The sequence below is a fragment of the Cynoglossus semilaevis genome, chromosome 12, assembly GCF_000523025.1.
Source record: "Cynoglossus semilaevis isolate Cse_v1.0 chromosome 12, Cse_v1.0, whole genome shotgun sequence".
In the NCBI taxonomy this organism is placed as follows: domain Eukaryota; kingdom Metazoa; phylum Chordata; class Actinopteri; order Pleuronectiformes; family Cynoglossidae; genus Cynoglossus; species Cynoglossus semilaevis.
Window position 1 is genome coordinate 15,924,673 of NC_024318.1, and position 21,080 is coordinate 15,945,752.

The 21,080-nt window shown below is 40.4% G+C and overlaps 1 protein-coding gene and 1 non-coding gene across 2 annotated transcripts in view; one reads left to right on the forward strand and one right to left on the reverse strand.

Annotated features, from left to right (window-relative positions):
- ltbp1 (latent transforming growth factor beta binding protein 1) overlaps positions 1 to 21,080 on the reverse strand; it is a 71,418-nt gene that overhangs the window by 13,947 nt on the left and 36,391 nt on the right. The window contains exons 7-21 of the mRNA XM_025060729.1: positions 20,388 to 20,692; positions 19,711 to 19,813; positions 16,634 to 16,693; positions 15,781 to 15,903; positions 14,156 to 14,323; positions 12,270 to 12,443; positions 9,916 to 9,938; positions 9,414 to 9,504; positions 8,094 to 8,180; positions 7,301 to 7,426; positions 6,740 to 6,865; positions 4,545 to 4,667; positions 2,159 to 2,281; positions 591 to 716; positions 351 to 479 (exon numbers count right to left, since the gene is read on the reverse strand). Of these exons, the coding sequence (XP_024916497.1) occupies positions 351 to 479; positions 591 to 716; positions 2,159 to 2,281; positions 4,545 to 4,667; positions 6,740 to 6,865; positions 7,301 to 7,426; positions 8,094 to 8,180; positions 9,414 to 9,504; positions 9,916 to 9,938; positions 12,270 to 12,443; positions 14,156 to 14,323; positions 15,781 to 15,903; positions 16,634 to 16,693; positions 19,711 to 19,813; positions 20,388 to 20,692 (1,887 nt within the window). The remainder of the gene's footprint in view (positions 1 to 350; positions 480 to 590; positions 717 to 2,158; positions 2,282 to 4,544; positions 4,668 to 6,739; positions 6,866 to 7,300; positions 7,427 to 8,093; positions 8,181 to 9,413; positions 9,505 to 9,915; positions 9,939 to 12,269; positions 12,444 to 14,155; positions 14,324 to 15,780; positions 15,904 to 16,633; positions 16,694 to 19,710; positions 19,814 to 20,387; positions 20,693 to 21,080) is intronic.
- Positions 2,672 to 2,743, forward strand: trnag-ucc (transfer RNA glycine (anticodon UCC)). The gene has a single exon. It is a non-coding gene; the product is annotated as a tRNA-Gly (tRNA).

Sequence of the window (21,080 nt, forward strand, 5' to 3'; positions counted from 1 at the left end):
CAAACTAAGGCCCGGGGGCCGGATGTGGCCCGTTCAGATTTTGAATCCGGTCCGCCGAATCTTTCCAAATGATATAATTTCTTTATATTATCATTATACTTTTGCCTTTTCCCTGCAATACCTACGTTTCCCCAATAGATGGCGTAGAAAATTATCAAAGCATTTTAGCCATTTATGCATGACTTTTATATTACATTTATTGAACGCTCCATCTTTCTGTGAAATTTCAGGACAATTGTGGCCCACGGGTCAAAAGGTTGTATACTGTCCAGATTGTAGCCTGTCCTCACCTGATGACCCCAGACCCTTCTGCTGTTTTTATTAAAATCGTACTCTGTTGTTGGACTCACCTTCACACGAGGGAGGGTTGAGGCCGGCGGTAAATCCACGATCGCACACGCAGAGAAAGGAGCCTTCTGTGTTGAGGCACTCGCCATTCGGAGAACAGAGCTCGGGATCATTCACGCACTCATCAACATCTGGAACAACGCAGACAGAGACAACGCAGACACAGAGTGTCCGTGTTAGTGCGCCGGTGTCCACTCCAATCCCAGTGTGTGTGTGTGTTCGGGGAAGGCTGCAGCACTCACCGCTACAGCTGGTGCCGTTTATCTGCCGGTATCCCTGAGGGCAGTTACAGGTGTACGAGCCCATGCTGTTGACACAGCGCCCCACGCTGCCACAGGGCCTCGTTTCCTCAGCGCACTCGTCCACATCTGAAACCCAAAAAAAAAAAAAAAAAAAAAAAATACCGTAATGAATGAAAAAGTTCTACGACAGATGTTATCATTTCAGTAAGTGTCTCGTACAGGGGCGGTCCCTAACCTTTTTTTGTACCAAGGACCGGTCGGCCGGTATCAGCCAGTAATACTGCGCCGTCCTTAGATTTTCAAAATAAAACGTCTTTTAGAGTCTTAATGACCTGTTGTTTTGAAACATGGACAGATTATCTTTGAATGAAAAAAATAAAGGGATATGACTGGATTATTTTTGGAATGAAGTAAATTAGTAAAACTGAAGTACATTAATTCACTGTGTCCCGGTACCAAATGACCTACGGACTGGTACCGGTCCACGGACCAGGATTTGGGGACCTCTGCCATATAGTATCTAGACCAGGTTAAGGCATTTGTGTCAGGCGCCTCCTACAGGTTTTAATCACATTTTTGAAAAATGACAGTTATGAAATCAGATATGTATATTACGGTTTTTTCACTTTTTTCAGCAGCAGGTTCAATTCTCTTATGGAAACACTGGCAGATGGTGTACATGATATGTAGAGACAGGCATTTTATTGATTGGATTTATAGTTATTTCAACTGATTTTTTTTTATTTGACCTCAATCCTTTTTCGACTACACATTGAACACATTCAGAGAATTAAGCGGACAAATAGAAATTTAACGATAGGAAAAATGTGGGAAATCACCGCAACGTGCAAATATTTATGTGACCATTCAAAGCAATGTTTTTCCTCATAAAAAAAAAAAAGGAGCTTTGCCTAATTTCATTTATTAGTCACAGGCAGAGAAAGCATCTGCAGTGTTTGGGTTCTTACACGGTTCTTCGGGGCAACCGTTAGGCTTGTTCTATCTGGACACTCTGTTCTTCTCTATGACAGTACTCTCCCAAAACAAAGAGAAAATCTGGTGGGTTTTTTTTTTTTTTTTTTTTTTTTTTTTTTTTTAGCAACTCAGATAGAAATGTTTGGTTTCTGCTGTCTACTTTGTTCTGCTGATTTTTAAATATTTTTAATATCTGTTCAGAGCAGTGGTTTTCACCAGGTGGGATCACTGGAAAATTATCTAATTTAAATTCAATGGTCGGGCAACAATTGTTTATTCACTGCAAATAGTTTGTCTTTTTTCCCCAACAATGCTGCTGTGACAGGCAGTGACATTTTAATGTAGTGGCACAAGGTGGCAGCAGATGGTTATCGGAAGTAAAAACATTGAAAAGACTCGTCTTTGAAGGTATTCCTGTACTGTATGTCTCTCTTTAATTTCTGCCAGTACATCAGTGTTGTGTTCAACTAAACACGATTTAAAACAGAGTAATCCAATGTGAGTAAATCAGAGCTAGAAAATAATTTTTATCTATTACATATACTTTTTGGGACATTTTCGTTTCAAGAAGTCAAAGTGATGTAACATCCTACCGTCACACTGCTCCCCGGTGGCTGACTCTCTGAAGCCTGGCCCACACTCACAGATGAAGGAGCCTTCGGTGTTCAGACAGTGACCCCTGGTACACAACCGCTGGTCCTGACACTCATCTATATCTGCAAATATAAAACATTACAAACAGTTAGAACACAATAAAACAAACTGTTTTTGATCATTTAATTGATTATTATTTATTCAAGCTTAACATTACAAACAGTTAGAACACAACTGTTTTTGATTATTTAATTGATTATTATTTATTCAAGCTAAAAGTATTGTTCATTGCTGTGTAATAAAAGAAAAAAAAATGTAATTTCTCAGGTTAAGAAACTCTGCTGCATGAACTTTATTAAATGCTTTCTAAGCTCCGGCGGGCCACATTTGGCCCCCGGGCCTTGAGTTTGACACATAGTAAGTAATCCCCGAACAGTTCATCAACACTGTGCCTGTTCTTGTCTCTAACGCACGCTCCCAATCAGCAAACAGTTTTCGGAACTGTCCGTCCGGCGTTGGTGGTATAGTGGTGAGCATAGCTGCCTTCCAAGCAGTTGACCCGGGTTCGATTCCCGGCCAACGCAAACTGTTTCCTAAATTTCCCTGGTGTGGGATGCATATCATTTTATCTTATCGTATCTTAAACAGCCACATCAATATACCGGTGTGGGATGAATGAATAACATTTTATCTTGTCGTATCTTAAACAGCCACATCAATATACATATCGTTCATTTCCTAACCACGTAGCCTAACGTGAACCAAACTCTAATCCTAACCCCAAATCTTAAATACACTCCTTCCTGCAGGGAACCAGTAAAAATGTCCCGTCAAAGACGAAGAAGTGTTCCTACAACAAATCATTTAGGGAAAAGAAAACAAACGTCGACTTCCTGGAAAAATGAATCGGTTAAATGTGGACAAACGTCTGAGGCTATTAGATGCAGGAAACTCGACTGGAGCAAAGACTTCAATCCAAAAGCTGTCGAATGGGATCAAGGCAGAAATATTAACGATGGAGATTGTGTAATATAACTGCACAATAAAACACACTTATTAGTTGCAAATGTGAATTTTGAGTCGCAGGTTTTTACTTGTCTTTTTGCAAACGGAGACTCCTCCCAAATTCGTCCCGTCTTCACACCACCGGTGCTCTTGTATATAGACATATTTCTCATACCCTGACAGTGGCCTTTGACCTTTAACTTTTTCCGTCGGAAATCCATAACCGTTGCATTTTAACGACAGAATGGTAAACACATTTTGTCTTTGTTTCTTCTCCCCCCTTTTCACTCGCCCTCCACGCCGGTGCATAACTCTCTCCACTGCGTGATTCTTGTTTTTATTTATTTTTAATAGCTTTCATTAAAAGCAGGTTTGAATCAATGACTAAACTCGGATTTTTACGGCATTTCAGGAAATGGACTGATATTCCAGGAAACCGCGGCTGTGTGTACCAATGTTTAACAGATCTGAAGAAATAAAAAGGACAATGGATTTGAGGGCAGAAATCGGGGCAACAACGTTACAACATACCCGCGCGCAGACAAAGACACGCACAGACACACAGAGGCGGCATTAAGACGTGACACCGTTTCTCTAAGTTTGGCAGTGTTAGCTGGGTTATTAACTTTTATAAAGGACTTCTTTGCATGGCTTAATTATTTCCTCTCCCAGCGTCTCCGTCCACCGCCACCCCACTGCGGCTTGGCTCGCACCTCCCGGTGTGGGAGCAGTCAAAACTATGGGATGAAAGGAGCAGTAAACTAGCGCAAGAGAGATGGGAATACCTTTGGATTGCTGTAGAAATAACAGCACTTCCAGGAAGAACAGGCCACTTCTGTGTGTGTGCTTTGGAATGTCTGAATGGTTTACTACTTTGTTGGCAGCAGTCCGTCCCGCTATGTGTCCTAGTCTTGGTTCTGTAGGTGTTAACGGCAACGCTGGGTTTACTAGACAGTATATCTTTGAGTTGTTAAGGAAAAGTACATGTAACTTCAATTGACAAAAAAACAACTGGAATCTGATTCATTCTTAATTCTCGCCTGTGGTGTCAAACATAAGGCCCGCGGGCCAAAAATGGCCCGATTGGGGTTTCAATCCGGGCCGCTTGATGAATTTTGAAACTGACACCGAACGAGTTTGACGCCCCTGATTTACGCAAATGAATGATCTTATTCCTACATCCCGAATACAAATTTTGTTATTTTTTCAGCTTCGTACGAACTCGCTGGAAAAGGCACGGGCACATCACGTGACTCTTCCTGGACTCACCTGCTATTCCTACATCCCGAATACAAATATAAACATTTTGTTATTATTTCAGCTTCGTACGAACTCGCTAGAAAAGGCACGGGCAAATCACGTGACTCTTCCTGGACTCACCTGCGCATCGGCCTCCTTGTGCTAAGAAGCCGTTAGGGCAGGAGGCGCAGTTGAAACTCCCCGGCACATTGAAGCAGAGGCCGGACGGACACACCGACCTGTTCATCACACATTCATCGATATCTGAAAAAGAAGACCTGTTCACACATTCATCGATATCTGAAAAAGAATATAAAATCAATCTTAGTCTTAGATTGAATTAATAATCTAGGAAAACCCTTTCATGCTAAGGATGACACTGAGCATGCTCAGTGCTCACACTTAGTTGGACATCACATTAGAACAGGAGTTCAAGCTCAAACAGGGGGGCGGGGCCCTCTGGGGGGGCGTTCAAATGGAATATGACATAAGTGTACCACTGCTGTAATGCTTGAATAATAACAAGCCTCCAGCCACTAGGTGGCAGCAACTCATACAGTGGTTTGTACAGATGAAAATATACATGTTATCAGGCTCTCAATAGTATTTCAATTCGCAGGGGTGTGAGTCGGTGGGGCACGAGGGGGTGTAAAAACATTTCTGTCCACAAGGGGGGGCTGTGACAGAAAATAATTAAGAACCACTGCATTAGACAAGTCAATTTTTGGTGTTCAACATGGGCAGAAAAAAGTAATGTTTAAAATAGTATTTAATTTTTTTTTTGTCAATTGGAGTAAATCATTCTTACTAGCTATTGACCCTCATTATGAAATATTTATATCAATCAAAAACTTTTTTTTTAAAAATGAACATCATTACTGATGTAGCCCTAGCAGAATAGTGTACTGCAAAGTGCATTCTATTTTTGTGTTGTTTTTTTTCCCATGTACTCCTAGATCAACTTAATAACAACTTGACATTTAAAGAAATATGTAAAAACCAACCAACCAATACGGACAGAGAGAGACCAAAGAATGTGCAAACCTAATTTGTGTTTAGAATTTATTGCCTGTGAGGGGCGTTGTAAAAATTAAATAGTCCCTGATTGGAAAAATGCTTGGCTCGCCCGGGGTAGAGGATATATTATAGTATGTCAAGCATTGATTTGAAATCATGCCTCTATAAACAGACGGAGCCCAGACTTTACCTGTGCTATACTCATGTAGACGGATACGGCAGTCGAATATGTGAAGTGTGGTAGGAAAAAATCTGGTGTGTTGAGTTTGTCTCACGGTGTAATATTTCTTCTCTTATAATAAAAAAAAAAAAATAAGACTAAAAATTTCTGCTTGAGTTTTTTTTTTCCCCCACTGATGTTAAGGAGCCATGTTGGTATATTCCTATGCACAGAAACCTCTTTGAAAAAGTCATAATCCCAGTCGTCGTCCAGCACATCTGAGTGAAGGAGGTTTATTGCAGTTGTGGGTAAATAAACATTGGGCTGATTTACCCATACGACCTTAATTCAGTATCATTTGGAGGGTGGGGGAAACCCTTCAGGAAACCACGTAATGGCAGACTGCCTCATATTTATATCCAAATACGGGGGGGGACGAAGCAGCGAGGAGGCGGTGCATTTGACGGTCAGTGCGTAATCACTGATGTCGTCCAGAATTTTCCACCCTTTTTAATTCTATTAGTATGAACTCGGTGAGCTCGGCTTAGGTCTCGCCAAGTATTTGACCGGGTCCAGAGCGGTGTCAGATGCTGCGGTTGCGCATGGCGTCCCCAATGTACCACATATTTTGTTTGTTGTTTGACATTTACGCTGTACTGGGAAACGTCGCACTGTTAATGTTCATTAACGCAAAACTACTAGGAAATGGTGGGGTTTTCACATCACAATTAAAAAGTAAAAAAAAAAAGAGAGAGCCTGTTGGAAATGATTTTTGTTTTGATTTTTTTTTTTTTTTTTTCAATTCCTGTGGGTATATCCGTGTTGTGTTCACCTAAATAGGTATATACTAAGTAAGTTAATTTGGGGGTAAATTAAAAGTAGAAAATTATTATATTTTGTTAGATTCACTTTTTGGGACGTTTTTGTTTGGTGGTGCTCTGTGGGATTTTTCAAATGTAAAACATGCGCAGTGGCTCAAAACACACGCATACAAATAACGCTTTTCTTCACAAATACGTATTACAGCGAGTAGCTGATTTGTTGTATATAAAGAGATATATAAAAAAAATAAAGTAAAAAAAAAAGGACTAATTTATGAATTCTAAGAACTATTAGCTAGTTTTGGATCCATTTAAAAGTGACCATCGGATGGATTTACCAACACAACTGGTCCCCTCTGCATCAGCGTGGAAGCCCCTGGGACACACACACAGAAAACTCCCCTCAGTGTTTCTGCAGAGACCTCCTGTGCACTTGGATGGGCTCTCCACACACTCGTCCACATCTGGAAAAAAAAAACATGTAATAGAGGACAGATTTTATTAGGAATATGGACAGATTTTATAAAGAATATGGAAATAAAATATGTATGTTATTTTTTTAAAGATGTCAAAATGATCATGTTAATCCATCCAATAATTTCACTGTCATACACCTATCATTGCTCTAATACATAGTCTATTATCATTTTGTAATTCACACGCACTATGCATGTGTTTGTGAGTGGAAACTTCATCAATAATCATAATTCATAATGAATTCAACTTCATGATTAATCCCGATAACGATGCCGTAATCGTTAAGTACAACAACGACTTATTCTGATTAATCAGTGTTTCGTTTTCCGGTCTAGCCAAATGTGGACGCAACCCTCCTGCAAAAGACCTTTGACCTGGCCTGGCCTGACCTGACCTCCTGGTGTCAAATAAAGAACACTCACCTACACAGGTGGTGTGGTCATGGTCCAGGTGGAATCCCTCGTTACAGTGGCAGGTGTAGCCTACAGCAGTGTTGTAACAAATCCCCTGGCCACAGATGTAAGGGTTGACCTGACACTCATCCACCTCTGGAAACACAGACGGGGGTTTGGGGGAGAAAACAAAGCAGCAGTTTTTCCACTGATAAGCAATGATTCTCATTAAAAGTCTGAAAGAGTTTGAATAGCAGACAAAGACAAAATAAAGAAAACTGATTATTGACGGTTGAAGCCCGAAACAATTATTTATTGTACTACTTTAAACTACGTTTATTTGTGATGTTGCTTCCTGTCTGTATTTCTTTATTATTTGTCAGTGTGCTTGCGGCTAGAAATGAAGAAAAATGTTTCTAAAGTCCCCAATTTGTCAGTGTGCTTGCGACTAGAAATGAAGAAAAATGTTTCTAAAGTCAGAATTTTCGATAGTCGTATTTAAACACCAGCTCTAAAAGTAAGCTAGTACGCTAGTCAAAAAGCTACTTCAGCCAATATGTGAAAACACCCTGTATTAAAATCCACACTGTGACACAATCCTTCATGTTAAATAACCGACATCTTCTAGAAAATGTATTTGTTTTTGTTTTTTTTTATTTGGTTATTATGTGCTCAGTGAAATTATAATTTTGAAAAATAATAGTAACCACAAGGTATAATTATTGTTACCATAATTTATAATGAGAATAAATAAAAAATGGGAAAAAAAAAAAGAATAAGATAGTTAGATAGAAAATAAGATCGAGAAATCATTGGAATGTACCTGTTGACTGCGTGGGGGCAATGTCCTGGCCTACATTGGACGGGAAGATCTCTACTGGTGCAGGCGGCGAGCTCCTCTCAACAACCTCTACCAAAGCAGAAAAAAACATGAAATAATTAACATTTCTTTCATTCAATGTTAATGCCACAACCCATTATATGTATTTTAAATAACAATAAAAATAAAAAAAAAAAATTCACCATTCATTTCCAAAACACTGTCTTTAAAAGTACCAAAAGTAATTATTGAGGCAGACAATTTAATGGATATAAAGTGCACCGTGTATAAGCTGCACCAGACTATTAACCTCAATAGATGAGATGAAATGCATCAAATGGACCACACCAAGTGTTACCCGAACCACCGCGGTGTTGTTTTTTACAGTGTATATACATTTAAACCAGCGGAAATTTTATTATCCATTAAGAAGCAATTGTTTGTTTATTAGGAGATATATGGCTTTTCTAATAACACTGTGCTAAGCCACAGCTTTATTTCAGAGAAATACAGTTCGTGACAAGGGTCGATTAAAGAAACATATCCTGCTGTGAAATTTTAAAAAAATAGCTCAAATAATTAACCTGTTAACCAATCAACCAGGGCTTTTCTTCATTTTTTTTATTTCTACTAAATTCCTTATTTTTTATTTCTTCTTTCTAATTTAACGATTTAATGATTTTAGTTGTTCCTGTATGTTCATTTGCTTTTTGGTTCATAGCAAATTCATAGCAGGGGTGTCAAACTCATTTCCACCAGGGGGCCACATCAGCAATACAGTTCCCCTTGTAGGGCCAGTTGTAAATGGATCAGGGGTTCCCAACCCCCGGTTCGTGGACCAGTACCAGTCCAAAGGTCATTTGGTAACGGGCCGCAGCTGGGACACAGTGAAAAAAAATTTTAAGAATATTTTAAAATAATAGGTCACGGTGGTACTGGCTGACCAGTCCTTGGGACAAAAAAGGTCAGGGACCACTGGTATAGAAGTAACTACTCCATAACAGACTAATACATGTTTCTACAATTGATTATTATTTATTTAAGCTATAAATATTGTTCAAAGTAATAAAAAAAAACTAATAATTTCTTAGGTTAAGAAACTATAACCTAAGAACTAATAATTTCTTAGGTTAAGAAACTCTGCTATACGGCCACACAAAATGGCTTGGTGGGCCGCATTTGGCCCCCGGGCCTCGAGTTTGATAGTATTACAGTATTATTGTTATTATAGTGGTAGTTTTCATTATTTATATCTCAGCACAACTGAGAGTGAGAAACGACACTATGCACTCGATGATGGAATATAAGGTAAAGAACAGACACCTGGGTAAGCAGCCTCCATCTTGACAGTGGAAACACCTGGAGATAGCTGAGGCAAGATTGGCCTATTGCTAAGCACGGGGTCTATCAGTTCCTTCAAGGACAAAACAGACAATAATACCAGAGGGTCAAGGTCAACAAGACACTGTAGGCATTTTGGTCCAAAAAGTGCTCATTTGGGCTCTGCACATTGTGTAACATGCAACACAGATGCTACGCTGGAATGCAGATTAGCATTTAGCTCGCATGGCGTACTTGTCTTGAGTGGAAGAGCAGAGCGACAGTATCTCAGTGAGCAAAGCCAGAAGACAAAGACACTTCGGGTCTGTAGATTAATACCTCGAAGGCACACATCAATCCACTTCAATGCACTGTGCGACCGGCCAAGTCATGCAGCGATGTTGCTGACGTCATGCAAAGATGACTCGACAGCCCCCCCGTGTGGCTGGGAGGAGTGTGTCAGTGCATGCTTTCATAGCTTTGCTCTTTACGACACCCAACCTACCTGATCTGGTGCAGTTGTTGCTACTGACCATAGAAAAAAAATTAAAAAAAAAAGAACATTTTTGGTTTGTGAAATAACTCTTTACGTTGAAGATGGCGACAAATTTTTGCGATTTATACATTTTTTTTAAAGCACTTTTAGATGTACATTTCACTGCAGAGTTGTACCAGGGCATCATACCACAGGATCGCTGATTTCCAGATCAATGAACTTTCTCATCAAAAGGCTTCACAGCACACAAAGTTAACTCGGATGCAGCACAGCCTGGCCTGGACATTTTTTTCCGTTCACAGTAAACCAACGCAGTCAAAATAAGCTGCTGCTCTGAATTTGTTAATTCCTGTTACACCTCTATTTGCCTGTTCATGAATATATTCATATGCTGTTGCAAAAGTACTAAGGCTGGCACAGCGAGTGTGACCTGATCCCAAACAAATTCAAAAACCATCTGTTTTGGCTCCCTCCTTACTGGTTCCATTTAATCCCAACAGGCTCCGGCGGAGCATTTAGAATCTTGAGTGCATTTACCACCGGCAGCAAATTACAGTTAGAGGGTGATGACATGGGGCCATTTACATAATAAACTGCCAGACTGGTATTTTTAATGTAAAAGAAAGAGACACTGTGTGGTGTCTGCTAGACAGATCCATTCAACGCTGCACTGAGAAGCATTTATAGTAGAAGTAATTAGTAGAATAATTACTAATTGATTACATTGTGTCAATTGATAATTGATATACAGTGATCCCTCTCCTATCGCGGTAGTTGCGTTCCAACATTCACCGCGAAAAGGGAAAAATCGCAAAGTAGAGGCGAGATAATTGTTATATTTTTTACGTATACATTTACCCTTTACGAACCTCCTCCACACTGTTATCAACCCTCCCTAGGCTGTATTACCATTTCCCACATGATTATATAATTGCAAAGTAGAGTTGTAGAATGGCGACGAAGAGCGAGAGTGAACGAGAGAGTGGCCGACAGACAGGGGGCGATGCTGAGAGATGCTACGATGCACGAGCCAATCAGCGTGAGGAACAGATGATCATGCTAAATTAGCCAATAGTATTCTGTGTACGATCTCGTCTAGGTAAACAAAGCTAGCAGCGATCGTTCGCAAATGCCCATATCTCAATTTCAAAACGAGGATCAACATTTTTAGCCAAAACTTTTGTATGTATATGTATTATTTTATAATGTTTTTTAGTTTATTTTTTGCATATTTCGCAATATAGGGAATATTTCGCTATTTAAGATCGGATTTAAAAAAATCTGCGATGTGCTAAAGGAGCAAAAGGAGAACCGCGACACAGAGAGGGACAACTGTATGTGTCAAGACTCAGGCAGAACGATTAAATACTCTTCCACTAGGTGGCAGTAGATGGCTCAAAAAATGAAAGCACAGACTCTGAGCTGTTAAAGATCTTCCTGTGTGTCTTTCTTCAATTCCTGAGTGTATATCAGTTTTTTGTTCAAGTGGCTCAATAATAGTCCCATTGATTTTCTTAACTATTCCCTGCAAACTGAACTGCGAGCATGGCCACAAAAATGTAACTGCAGATGTGATTGAGTCCAGCACTGACTAAGATGTTTCACAATTTCACCTTCCTTTGCTGTCGGGAGAAGCTGAGGCTCATTTTCCTCCCAGGCTTATCTCCCCCCCCCTTTTCTGTCCCTCTTCTTAAGCCCTGGGGGGCAGAGCTGTATTTAAATGGAATGTGAAGTGTGCCCAAGCACTCTAACCCCTTTCTTCCCAAAACAAATATTAGGAGAGGGAAAGACAATGGTAGCTTATCACACGCAGTAGGTTTCATTTCTAGTGTTACCCTGTGAGATTTAATTGTAGATTGATAATCCTGTTTAGCCGATGGCAATAACATGTTGAAAAAAGATAAACCCTTTATCAATATTCAAAAATATCCAACCTCCACAGATTTGAATTTTACTTTTTTTTTTACATGGTTCTAAGGTTCCCTTAAGTGAGCAGGGAAATTATTTCTTCAGCAACGGGAACAAAGGGAACAAAGGGGAGTTAGACGGTAGAGCTGGGCTCCTATCTCTGGACTAGCTAAGGATGGGGAACTCTGAAAATGTTAAAAAAAATGTCTTTTTACATCACAGTTTCAACAATTAAAATATAGATGTGCATCATGTACATGGTTCTAAGGTTCCCTTAAGTGAGCAGGGAAATTATTTCTTCAGCAACGGAAAGGAGGGGAACAAAGGGGAGTTAGACGGTAGAGCTGGGCTCCTATCTCTGGACTAGCTAAGGATTGTCATTTCGACAATTAAAATATAGATGTGCATCATGTGCACGTCATCTACAATACTGATCAGAGGTTAATGAACCTCACCTGGTATGATCTCCTCTGGTCTCCCAAAAGCCTCGACTGGTCTCTCAGGTGTAGGCAGGGGCTGAGGCTGGATGGGTTCAGGGGGTGGCTGGTAAACGGTGACTGGCTTATTGACAGGTGGATTTGGGAGAACAGTGTAGCCCTTTCCACCAGGACAGATCTCTTTGAACTGAGCTACATCATGAAACAAAATGTGTAACAGGCACAAATTTCATTAAAATATGAATTGTTTTTTTTTTTTTTTTTTTTTTTACTTTGCACACTTTATCATAAGAAGAATATATATACAGTGGTATGAAAAAGTTTGGGCACCCCAGACCATTTTCAAGATTTTCCTTTATGGATCACTGGTTGTTCGGAACAGCAATTTCAATTAAATATATCATATAGCAAACAAACACATATCCAGTTCAGTCAGGTTTGATGGTTTCCGAGAATGGACAGCCGAAACTTTTTCATACCACTGTAGTGTGTTTTATGGTGGTTCTAACTTACCTATATCTAATATTGTGTATTTTAAGAGTTTTTAGTAGTAAGACTGAAGTAGTTTTACTAGTATTACATACAATATTAATATGTAGTCATGTGATGGAGGAGTTCCAACCTCCAGATCACAGAATGGTTGATACTCATAGATACTCATGATACTAGATACTCTACTTTGTCTAGACAAATCCAATCAAGACCAAATCACTGACCATTTTTCCTTCTATTCGTCCCTAATAAATCACTTAAACCTGTTCTATACATATAAACATAAATCATATGTAAATAAAACACAACTTATTTACCTGGAAAAAAATTAAATAAGTTTAAATAGAGATCGTGCAACAAGCAAAAAATTTTTTTTTTTTTATCAACAATATGTATTCGCAGAACACCTGTAAACGTGAATGTCATTGAAGGGCATTGACATTGACATTGACGTTGAGTTGTGTTGTGTGCAAACAAGAGGGACAAAACTGTGAAAAGGCTACTATCAGGGCCCATCTAGGAGAGTATGCTAAAAGCAACTACGTCACCAAGCAGACGAAACCATGCAGTCGGACAGTGTGCCGTAGAAGAGAAGATTCAAAGAGCACGGTATGACAACATGAATAACACATCGGAATGGACCCCAACTGTTTGACTGTCTTAAACACGAAGCATTCAAAGAATCGGATACTGTCATTCAACCTGCCTGCTCCGGGTTATTACAATAAAAATAGATACGGTACATGCAACAGGTCACAGTATGGTTAAGATACACCAGAATCTTAATGACCTTGGTGAAGAACTACTGTTCTGATTACTACAATGTAGAGTCCAGCGGGGACTTGGCAAACACGTTGGACTGTCTGGTCGGGTCTGAAGCCCAAATATTTGTGACTCAATTCTGTAAAAGTCCAACAGAAAATCATATTTCACTAATAATGCTCAGGCTATCTCAATACTGACCCCTTATGTTGGGTTTGCCCGTAACCGTAGGCCTGTATGCCCTACCCAAACGGGGGCCTAAGTACGATTTTCAAGTCGGGGGAACCCCCTTTTTGCCGAAACCAACCCACCCCTGACGCCTTGTGGATTTTCATTTATAAACACTTACATTTTGTATTCTATTAACTCCCCATTAGATGGCGATGGTAAGCTATATCACTCATTGGTGAGCTGTGTCAATCGCGCAATTTGTGCATATCGCTCAAATCATAATAATAATAATTCACCTAAGGCTGATTGCAGGACATGGACTCACTACTAATGCAGAGCTCCGAGGTTTCTATCACACACAGCGTGTACTGAGGAAGGACAACCTGAAGTGCAATCCATACACCACTGATCAGCATGTGTTAGCGGCCATTAGGTGGCTCTGAGTCAGGCTGAGTGTTTGATGTGGCTGGAGGCCTTACCTGTTCCTGGAGGGGGGCATTTGTCACAGTGAGGGCCCCAGGCTTTGCCCACAGTGCAGCAGCAGAGCTGTTTGCTCAGCTGCACAGTAATCGGATGCAAACAGGCTCTGTCTTTGCTGACCAAACGGAAGCAAGCCCCCTTCTCTTCCTGGACGGCAGGTGTTTCAGCTGAAGAGGGAGTGCAGCAGGTAGGCAAAGGGGGCAGGAGGGAAGGTGTAGGAAGCAGTGCGCCAGATTATAGTGGACACATACGAGGGAGAAAAAGACAGGACAGAACGGGAAAAAAATAACGAGGTACCCTTCACCAAAGACAGAGCCGTCTCACCTCCACACAGATTTTGGTCTAACAACACAGGTTCGTAAGGAGTGTCAACACAAATTGCGGTTCTGAACTGACAGCGCCGTTGCCACTGTTGTCGTGCAAACTGACCATGCGCTTTCGAAGTCAAACGTTGGAGGGTAGTTAGACATGCATGGGGGGGTTTAGATCAGTTTGTGTTGTCCGGGTTCTTCTGGTCTAAAAACAACCTAACCCTGAATTCTTCTGAGCCGTAGCCTGATCTGACCAGATTTTTAAAATTGATTATCCAACTGTTACTAGTACCTGAGAGTGGCAGCATAAACTAAATTATTATTATTGTTGTTGTTTTTTATTATTATAACTTCACTTTCACTCCTTAACTTAAAGTTGGGCTTAGAGTTAGAAACAGAGTTTGAGGCCATGCAGAAGTACCTCACTCCCACACCCGCATATAACCTTGGAACAACGGGTAGTGGTGATAAATCCACACTATGGTTGCTTCAACTATCCAAGCGCACCAACCAAAAGTCAGTTCAACTCATCACACACATGCAGGAACACGTACACAATGTCAGCAACTGGTTAGTGCCGAGAGCCATTTTACGGGTTAACATTAGCCTTAGCATTCTGCAGTCACGGCTGGTGTTAGGACCCATTTCAATCTTGCGGCAACAACTGCACAAATGCTCATAAAACCCATAGGAACCTATTTACAGTAGCGGGCTGGCTCGATATGACTTTCTCACGTACGATACCGATACGGCAACTTGGAGTATCCGCCAATACCGATATCAATCTGATACCTTTGTTTCTTACCCAGCATGCCGTGGGCTGCTGTTGCTGTTAAGTTGACCATTTGGGCTTAGGTATCGGATCGGACGGGCTACAGTTGAATTTTTAATCTTCGATCTTGAAACGTGGATCTATACTAAATGGATACCGATCTTGAGTATCAGATCGAGCCATCCCCACAGTGCAGTCATTTTAAGACTGACTGACCCTGACCCTCTTCTTATTTGTTTTTGTTTTTGTTTTGTTTTTTGCATTAATCTATCTGAACAGATTCAAATACATACAATGAACACTGTGCTTGATCCATGCACTGCATTCGCACACATGCAATCAAACGCATTGCCGACTCAGCAGCTCGACTGACGGGATCTTTCTTTCCAGCAGACGTAAAAGAGCAGCAATAAAAAATCTATCTGAATCCCGTCTGCCTGGTTTAATATTGCACATGTGGATTTTCTGAGTTTGGCAAACAATAACTGAGAGGAGGATCTAAGAAAAAAAAAAATTGTAAAAATTAGAGAGTCCGTCTTACGTATGCATGAGGTGAAGGTTGGGTCGGGCACGTAGCCAGGTGCGCACATGCACCTGAAGCTTCCCATTGTGTTTACGCACATCCCATTCGGACACACACCCTGAAGCTGGCACTCATCTAAATCTATTAAATAAAAAATAAAAAAACAAAGACACAAATATGAGATGAAACAAATGGTCAAATACAAACCACTGACCAGAACTGTTCTGATCAGTGACTTTTTAAGATAAAAAAAAAAAAGTATATAACCATTAAGCAACTATTTGCTAAATCATTTCAGGTAATTAAAATTCAGTTATTTGTTAATCCAACTGCCGGTCCAAAAGTTCATAGAGGTTTCGTATTACAAAGCCCTGGCTCGTGGGCCAAATACGTCCCTCCACATTATTTTATGTGGCCCACCATTTTAATTCTGCTTGATTTGTTATTGTTTTAAATATATATATGTATATATATGTATATATTTATATATATATGTATATATATATTTTAATTTATTGAGAAATTAATTTATGCATGTCAGCACAAAACCGTCCAATACAGTTAATCCTGGGTGGGCCACAATTTAGACAGTGTTTTGAATTTTGGTCCCTTGAGTGATTAAATTGGACACTTCTGATATTGATTATCTACACTTGTCTAGAGTTGTTTAAATTACCATATAGGTGAAATATACTCATGGTGGCAGTAGAGGACAAGACAAAAGGTATGAGAACAACCGGAGCTGTTGACAACTAGTTGACAACACCTAGTCTTAATTATTTAATGTGGCGATTGCTCCTTTTCTAAAAAAAACATTTTGCTGACATTGCCGATGAGGAAAAAAAAGGAAGAAATAGAAGAAAATACTCACCCTGGCAGTGGGAGATGTTAACTCTCTTATATCCCTGCGGACAAGCTATCACTGGGGTTGCTGAAGAGAGGAGAACAAAGGACAAAAGTTAGGTTGATGACGATTAAGTGATTTTATTTCAATGTTTTTCATCCTCGACAGAGGATTAAGGTGAGAAAGATACAAGGAAGGGAACAAGGTAGGAAGGAAAGAAGGAAACAAGGTAGGAAGGAAAGAGGGAAGATAGGGAGGAAGGAAAGAAGGAAGAGGAAAGGAAGGAAGGAAGGAGGGAAGGAAAGAAGTAGGAGAGGAAGGAAGGAAGGAATGAGGGAGGGAAGAAGAAAGGAAGGAAACAAGGAAGGAAGGAAAGAATGAGGGAAGGAAAGCAAAAAGGAAGGAAGAAGGAAGGAAGGAAACAAGGTAGGAAGGAAAGAAAGGAAGAAAGGAAGGAATGAAGGAAAAGTAGAGGGAGGAACAAATGAACAAACGAGGGAGGGAAGGAAGGAAGGAAGGGAAGAAAGGATGGAATGAAGGAAAAGTAGAAGGAGGAACAAATGAACAAACGAGGGAGGGAAGGAAGGAAGGAAGGAGGGAAGGAAGGAAAGAAGGAAGGAAGGAAGGAAGGAAAGAAGGAAGGAAAGAAGGAAAGAAAGAAGGAAGGAAGGAAGGAAGGAAAGAAAGAAGGAAAGGAACGATGTAGGAAGGAAAGAAAGAAACAAGGCAGGAAGGAAAGAAGGAAACAAGGTTTGAAGGAAAGAAGGAAACAAGGTAGGAAGGAAAGAAGGAATAAAGGAAGGAAGGAAGGAAGGAAGAAAGGAAGGAAGGAAGGGAAGAAGCATAGAAGGATGAAAGGAAGGAAAGAAGGAAGAAAGGAAGGAAAGAAGGAAGGAAGAAAGGAAAGAAGGTAGGAAGGAAGGAAAGACCTAAAGGCCAGGTATTTATGGTCAGGGCCTAAGTATAAACCACAGACCTATCCTTAAACACCGAACAGTTCAACTTTGAGGAGTCTTATCTCAACTACAGGTGAAGTGATATTTGTTTCAATAGAAAACAACAAGGCCATGGTTTTGAAGTGTTGAAGCCACGACTGAAACCAATTCTGCAGCACACTGTGATGTTTGACACCAACCAAGTATTTCAACGCAGCTTAAGATCGGCTAACTTTTGGACTCAGACGTGATGGACTATTAAAGACATCCATAAAAATAGACAAGGCCGTTTTACATTAAATGGTTAATTCATCTCAGATTTATTTGTATTTTCTATGATATTTTAAGAAATGCATCCTAGTTTGACATTTTTACATTCTTAGCCATCAATGATGTGATACACATCCCAAACTCATCCTAAACCCATACGCAGAAAAGCGATATGGTGGAGACAAGACACATCCCAAACTCACACGCAGAAAAGCGATATGGTGGAGACAAGGAGTATGGAGAGGGTGAAAGTCACCTGTCTTCTCACACTGAGACCAAAAATAACCGTCTGTAGAGTTTCCTAGTTGCTCTGGCTCAGCAACTTTTTTTTTTTTTTTTTTTGCCAGCTGCTTCCTAGGGTGAAAATGAAGCCAATGGAAACAAAGAGTAATTTAAGGTTGTAGGTTCTCTACCTGACATCTTTATGACATCATCAGGTTTGACATCTGACCAAGTTTGACAATACAACTGCACAGAGTAGATACCACACATGCAGGCCAATCCTGGTAATGACAGAGTGTGGAGTGTGGATGTACTGGGAACAACCACAGTAACTTCATTCATTATGTAAAACAATATCTATATGAATGTCTTTTTTTGTTAGTGCGTGTGCACACACACATATAAACATATATATATATATATATATATAGAGAGAGAGAGAGAGAGAGACCAATATAATACTGTTGGTATTTACATTTAAAAGACATGAGGGTATTTCCTATTAAAAATAAATAAACTTATTTTTCATGCAGTATTCATGCATATTTTTCATGACTTTCCTGAATCCATCATCCATCCATCCATCCATCCATCTATCCATCCAACCAACCACCCAACCACCGATCCATCTATCCATCCATCTATCTATCTATCCATCCATCCATCCACATATTTATCCATCAATTCATCCAATAATTTATCCATCCGTCCATGATGGACGCTGAGGTAGCTGTAGCCAGACAGGTCATAATAATCGTAGCTTGACTCTCACTTTAAAGAAGATGTATTCAGCACTTCCACCAGACACGTAAGGTTTGAAAACTGTTTTCAATACCTTTTTTTTACTTCTGTTTTTATAAGCTGTGGTCCACAAGCACAGACTGTGGACGCGCCGCTCTGCACCCGAGAGACGACGTTTGGTAAATGTACCTCAGAGGTGATCACACGTCCTGCAGACTTCCACATCCTCTTTTGGTATTAACATCGAATTTACATCCAGACGAACCCCCGATGAAATGACTTTTACAGGACGTGGGGTGCAAAGAAACGAGTCAAACAACGACGCCTGATGCTCTTGATTAATCTGATAGAAGAGTCTGAATAGGCTACAGTCAATTTCTAAAATATCGAAAACATAAGGAATTGTAACTTCTTATTGAAAACTGTCTACTACTATCAATATTGTTAAGTCAATGCTCTGTCTGTGTATGACGTTTAAAATGAACAGTTTGCTCCTTTAGTGTTTTAATATTCATCCACAGTCACAGTCGTGGACCATAGTGTCCCAAGGAGATAAGGACATTGACATTCTCCTCCGAGCTCGTCGTTGGCACGGAGAGTGTTTGAAAACCTAATTTTCCCAAGCAGAGCAAAAACGTTTCTTTTCAAAAAAAAAATCCAGACTTTATTAGATTTAATGATTTACCCCAGTGAGTAAAATCCATTACTTGTATAAATGAAAAAAGTAAATGAGAGATGGCTAGGAAAATGAACAAAGAGCCTTATCTCCATATTTGAATTTCTTCTCTGATAAAAGTGGAGATACGCTCGGGGGACGACATTGGGACGAAGATGTTCAAACACAGCAACAGTTTAAAGGTTTGGAAAAGACGAGAATAAATCAGATTTCCTAAAAAGAACCAGAAAATAACATTTTGGAAAAACAGCTGCACTTACATGGTTTCTTTGGACACTTTTGGCATTTGTGGAAACCCCAAGAAGTCCCAATGGTTCCACAGCAGTGTTCCTGCTTAGTGAGACCTGGCAGAGCCTTCCCACACTGTTGCAGGGACAGTTACACAATAAGAAAGTAGGAGTAGAGGGGAAATATTATTATTCAAAATTGGAGACAGAGTACGTTGCCTGTCAGAATATCCAAAGACACCGCGGTCTTCAACTGGTGAAATGCATAGGACGCACCACTTCTTCACTCATTACCATTTGTTTTAATATGCATTTTATATCGGGCTCACTAACAATAACTCGTGATCCAATACCCGTCTAAAAATTTTGGGGGTATTTTTTTAATGTTTTTACTGTGTATGGGTGTTTATAGGAGAGTCTGTCCCCTCACAGTAAAAACAAAAAACAAATAACACAGGATTAACTTTATGGAACGCTCTACATCACGTGCCAAACTCAAGGCCCGGGGGCCAAATATGGCCCGCCAAGTCATCTTTAGTGGCCGGCGGGGAATTTAAAAAGCTAAAAGTTTAGAGCTTTGTTCTATCAGTTGCATAAACATTTATTATTACATTATGGAGTATTTACATCTATACATCTTCTATTTACGAGCAGTCTTTTAAGAGGAACTGTATTGCCAATGTGGCCCCCTAGTGAAAATGAGTTTGTACCTGACTGCCCGTGGTCTCCTGGAAGCACCGGCCCAGCATGTTCTTCGAGGTGACAGGCTGGTACTGAGGAACCTGGTCTCCATGCGGGCGGGGGTAGAGCACGTTGTAGCCATGATGCTGGATCTTCTGGCTGCTGTCTGCGTGGTGGTAGGTGTAGCTGGTGGACGAAGACGAGGAGCCCGACTGGGAGCCCTTGATCTGATGTCCGTTGTTGTGGTAGCTGTCTAGCTGAGACACCTGGTGGACCTGGACGGAGGCCTCTGGGGGGTGTTTGATGTGGATGTTGACAATGTTCGGGCTGTACACTTGAGGAATACAAAAAAAAGAAACATTAGCAACAGAAAGTATCGTAAAAATTGTACCCAATTTTTTTTTTAAGTGATGTTTTACATGTTCTTCATAAACTGATGACGACGCCACGACTCACCAGTACTTTGGCCGTTGCTGTAGGTCAGCGGCAGCGTGTGAGTGGAGTGGACCTGAGTTTGGCCGTAACCACCCGCTGTCTGCTGGTGCTGCTGGTGTCCATTCTGCACTGGCATCTGGCAGAATTTGCCCGTGAAGTTGGGAGGACACTGACACTTGTCTCTGGCACTGCACTTCCCCCCATTTATACAAGGAAGGTGACAGACCACTGGGAAGAAAACAGCAGAGCAACAATATTACTGTCTTAACAGCAATGGATGGATGGAT